This window comes from Otolemur garnettii, unplaced genomic scaffold, assembly GCF_000181295.1.
Source record: "Otolemur garnettii isolate 467f Iridium unplaced genomic scaffold, OtoGar3 scaffold00011, whole genome shotgun sequence".
Classification (NCBI taxonomy): Eukaryota; Metazoa; Chordata; class Mammalia; order Primates; family Galagidae; genus Otolemur; species Otolemur garnettii.
This window is the reverse complement of record NW_003852406.1, coordinates 3206517-3211636: the sequence shown is the minus strand read 5'-3', so window position 1 is coordinate 3211636 and position 5120 is coordinate 3206517. Positions and strand designations below refer to the sequence as shown.

At 35.4% G+C, this 5120-nt stretch overlaps 1 protein-coding gene across 7 annotated transcripts in view; it reads left to right on the top strand.

Moving 5' to 3' along the window:
* Positions 1-5120, top strand: part of GABPB1 (GA binding protein transcription factor beta subunit 1) — an 83605-nt gene that overhangs the window by 53154 nt on the left and 25331 nt on the right. For 4 of the 7 annotated variants that reach the window (XM_003784348.3, XM_023510065.1, XM_023510069.1 and 1 more), the window contains 3 exons: positions 1124-1318; positions 2439-2550; positions 2903-3016. In XM_003784348.3, the coding sequence (XP_003784396.1) occupies positions 1124-1318; positions 2439-2550; positions 2903-3016 (421 nt within the window). Of the gene's footprint in view, positions 1-1123; positions 1319-2438; positions 2587-2902; positions 3017-5120 lie in introns of all 7 variants that reach the window. The other 3 variants (XM_023510067.1, XM_023510066.1, XM_023510064.1) reach the window with 1 other exon arrangement.

Here is a 5120-nt window from a genome sequence, read left to right as displayed (position 1 = left end):
AAAGGGAAGGGAACTAGTTTTATTGAATGCCTATTAGTGTTTTACATATGGCATCTACTTTTTCGTGCATATAAGACCATTGTATGAAAATTACCTTAAAAGTTTTCATTTGTGAGGTTAAAAAACTTCCTTTAGATGGATTCTTAGTTAAATGGAATAATTGATTTCTTAAAGACTTTGGTGTACCTTATGATGAGGAACTACAGCTTTCTCTTAATACAGTCAGAATGATAATGAAAGGGATCATTAGGCTTGAATGATTAATAAACAAAATAGCAAGTAATATAAATTTAATCATCTAAATGCCAAAGAGTGATGTAGAAAATTCTGAAGTACAGAGTAGGAGACGTTATTCTTAATTCTTTTTATCCTAGCCTCTAGAAGATCAACCTATCTAAAAGAAAGAAATACAAGCCATAAATGCCATTACATAATTAAATATGCTGTAATTTCAGATATCCTATTAACTACAATAAAAACATCAAAAGTTAGTTTAATATTATATTTTTAACCCACTATATACAAAGATTATTTCAATCAATATTATTTCAATCAATAAAGATATTCAATCAATATAAAAATTATTGTACATTCTATTATTTTGGTATTAAATTTTTGAATTCTGGTGTATATTTCCACATACTGTATATCTCCAGTCTGACTAGCCACATTTCAGGTGCTTCACATTTAAGCTATCATTTTGGACAGTGCACCTGTAGATTGCTCTCTTTTAATTCCTTATGGTTTTGAAACAAAAGTCTATTTTTATATCAGTAAGGAACTAGAGGATGAGTTCTCATAAAATTAAAGAGGATTTTGGAGGAATGCTCATAGTTTCTTATTCCATTCTAGCCTTTCATGCCTATAGCTGGGTAACTGAGAAAATCATCACTTCATTCCTGAGAAATTAGAAGGAAAGCAGTCAGGAAAGTCACATGATAGAAAAATGATTAAGTCACAGGCGAGTTGATGGAACATGTATTTAATACACAAAAATAAAGAATTGATTGTGTTGTTCTTGCTTTTGAAAACATAGGGACTAGTATTTTCATATTTGGAATTCTTCATACAATATTTTGTATTTTAGCAATCTCTTATTTTGAAAATACTATTATTTTTGTAGCATGGTGCCGATGTCAATGCAAAGGACATGTTAAAGATGACAGCTCTACACTGGGCCACAGAACACAATCATCAAGAGGTGGTGGAACTTTTAATCAAATATGGTGCTGATGTACACACGCAAAGTAAATTTTGTAAAACTGCATTTGATATTTCTATAGACAACGGGAATGAAGATTTAGCAGAGATATTACAGGTAACTTCTGGCTTTTAACTTAAGAAAATAAACGAAGAAACTTTATATGTTGATGGACCTCTGTCTTGTGAATGATTTAAACTATTTAGCTTGTAGCTTTCCATTTTAGACTTAGTTATTTTGGGCAAGCCCTTTTCTCTTTCACTTCCTCTTTGTTTACTGCTGTTTTGATGATTGTTTGACCACAGCTCTTTTCTATAATATTAGATTAGATAAGGTGATTATTTTCTGTGTTTTAAGTTCCTGAATTCCCTTTCTAGACATTTTATTCTATTAATTATCTTGTTGCATTTTGGGGTACTATATGTTTTTTCAAAGTCTATTGTAAATTACTTTATAAATATTAAAAAACATGTTTAGCAACCCATAATAATGTCCCTGGAGTAAGCGATTTAATTTTTATCATTCTGAGTTTTTTCTTTGTTTTATAACATCTTCCAAAAAATCTGTTTGTGGACATGCTTGTTTCTGGCTTTGGGGTAGGTTTTCTAGTAACCAACATTAGTTCTTTTCTTTAGCTAGATGATATGATTTAAATAAATTATCTTTACTTACTGCCTCTTTTTGCCTTTCTTCTCTTTCTCCTTCCTAGTAGAACTCTTCTCTAAGACTATCTGATTCTGTTGAACTTCCTCTAGTTACTTAAATGTTTCATGTTCAGGAAAATTAATTTTACCAGACCTTTTTTTCATTCTCCTACTCCTAAGAGTACAAGTTAGGGGTTAGGGTTGAAGCTGGGAACAATTAGTTGAGAAGTCCAGGTATTATATGTGTAGTGTTATCTATTGCTGAATTCGGTAGAAGAAATAATTTCTATAGCTATAGGGTAGTAGAATATTGTTTAATGTGTGATTTTTCTGTGTTCTATAAAAGCTTTTCAGATATCCATTTCTCTTCTCAAAGGATTTTGCTCCTTTACCTCAGAGGGGGACTTAGGATATAAACTCACACCTATGTTCTACTACTATACTCTCTGTGGACCATAGACATATATTTCCATTTGTATTATAAAATTCTTCTTAGAGAATGTTCCTTTATATGTGTGTCTGTAACATGAAGAGAATTTGTGTTCTATGTTCTGGTTATAATTCTGAAGACACTGTGGTGATTTGTCCCCTAGATTGCTATGCAGAACCAAATCAACACAAACCCGGAGAGTCCTGACACTGTGACGATACACGCCGCAACACCACAGTTTATCATTGGACCTGGAGGGGTGGTGAACCTAACAGGTCTGGTATCTTCAGAAAATTCATCCAAGGCAACAGGTATTGAGATGCATATAGGATAGCTGTTGGGATTTTATGCTTAGTAGGTATGCATCCTTTTAAGAAAGGACTCTTGAAGAATAAGGGTAAGATTATATCAGCTATCTTATATTTTTTGGTATAATTGGCTAAAATAAATTTTTAGAATTCAAAATAATCTAAAGAAAGGTGATATTGCAAAATGTTCTGCAGTATTACCTTTCAAAAACTCAGGCTATCCAAGCTTCATTTAAGAGTTGAATAAAATAGAATATCAGAAATATGCATTGGATTAAACTCCTTAGAAATTAAAATCTTTTTTTTTTTTTTCTTATAGACGAAACGGGTGTATCGGCTGTTCAGTTTGGAAACTCCTCTACATCAGTATTAGCTACATTAGCTGCCTTAGCTGAAGCATCTGCACCATTGTCCAATTCTTCAGAAACTCCAGGTTAGAAAAACAAATCAAATGCGTACATTAAAAATTGCAGATTCAAATACTTACCCTTTTCAGCACCTTTGCAATTGCAGAAGCATATCAGAGAAAACAGATTTTATTGGTGGTTTCTTTTTGGTTAAATCTATAAATGTCTTTTCTGTAATTAAATTACATACCTCTGAAAATATAGTAGCTTTTCTCAAAAGTCACTGGAAGTTCTAAAATTTATAAATTTGGTTCCATGAATTTGCCACACCAACTTCTCTAACTTCTCTTTCTTTTTATGGTCTAGTCCAGTGTTTTTCAACCTTTTTTATCTCACGGCATACTTGGATCTATAATTAAACTTCCATAGCACACTTGATCAAAAAAAAAAAAAAAAAGAGTTAAGGCTCAGCACCCATAGCTCAGTGAGTAGTGTGCTGACTACATACACCAAGGCTGGTGGGTTCAAGCCCAGCCTGGGCTTGCTAAACAACAATGACAACTGTAACAACAACAAAAAATAGCCAGGTGTTGTGGTGGGCGCCAGTAGTCCCAGCTACTTGGGAAGCCGAGGCAAGAGACTCACTTAAGCCCAAGAGTGTGAGGTTGCTGTGAGCTGTGATGCAATAGCACTCTACTGAGGGCAAAATAGTGACACTCTGCCTCAAAAAAAAGAATATATTTACTATGCTTTGAACTTCTTTTGAAAATAATTAATGATCTTTAAAAGTTTTTACAGTGTACGTAAGATCCTCTCATGGCATACTGATTGAAAATCTCTGGTCTAGTCTGAGAGAATCAGTAATTTCAATTGACTTTTATTGCATGTGACGTACAATCTTCTGTGAACACAATCATTTTGCACTTCAGTGCTCCATCATAGTGGAATCTTTTTGCAGATATTTTAAGAACTTGGATTAAATAGAAGTTTAGCTAAGTATGTTGCTACCAATGTAAACAACTCAGCTGAGATATGTAATCAAATATCTTCTCAAAATTCAGTTTGCACATGCTCAGGCAAAGGTAAATCTGACACAAATTATTTCTCTGACTTGGCTGTCCAGTTTCTTTTACAATCACTTGTCCAAGACATCCTGATTCTAGAAATATTTACATATATCTTTTCAAGGCTTGTTAGGATCTGGAAAATATAGTAATAGTATCTCCATTTTACATGTGATAAAACTGAGATTAATGGAGGTTGAATAATTTTATCCAAGGTCACATAGCTGTTAAGTGGTGAAAGAATTGTGCTCAGTCTGATTGCCAAGTTGTGCCTCTGTGACAATTTATACTGTCTCTTCTATGCAATTTCTTTCCTTTTTTTTCCTTTGGTGAGGGGGAGACAGTCTCACTATGCTACCCTCAGTAGAGTGCTTGTGATGTTGTAGCTCACTGCAACCTCAGACTCTTTTTTTTTTTTTTTGAGACAGAGCCTCAAGCTGACCCCCTGGGTAGAGTGCTGTGGCATCACAGCTCAGAGCAACCTCCAACTCCTGGGCTCAAGCGAGTCTCTTGCCTCAGCCTCCCAAGTAGCTGGGACCACAGGCGCCTGCCACAACGCCTGCAGCCGTCATTGTTGTTTGACAGGCCCAGGCTGGATTCGAACCCTCCACCTTGGGTGTACATGGCTGGCGCCTTAGCCACTTGAGCCATAGGCGCTGAGCCAACCTCAGACTCCTGGGCTCAAGCTATTCTCTTGCCTCAGCCTCTCGAGTAGCTGGGACTACAGGCCCCTGCCACAACTCCTAGCTATTTTTATAGATGGTGTCTCGCTCTTGCTCAAGCTGGTCTCAAACCTGTGAACTCAGGCAGTCTACCTGCCTCGGCCTCCCAGAGAGCCACTGTGCCCAGCCCATACAGTTTCTTCAGGTGATCTATGGGCTGATCTCTTTTAGAATGTTTATAATTTGGTTTGTGATATTTGAATTATACAATATTTAAATATTTGTATAATTATTTTGTCTTAAATCAAGCAAAAGCATCACTATTCCTACTTTACTTTTGTGATTTATCTGTTTCTATAGCTTTTTCTTTTTTTTTTTTTTTTTGAGACGGAGCCTCAAGCTACCCCCCTGGGTAGAGTGCCATGGCATCACGCTCACAACAACCTCCAACTCCTGGGCTCAAG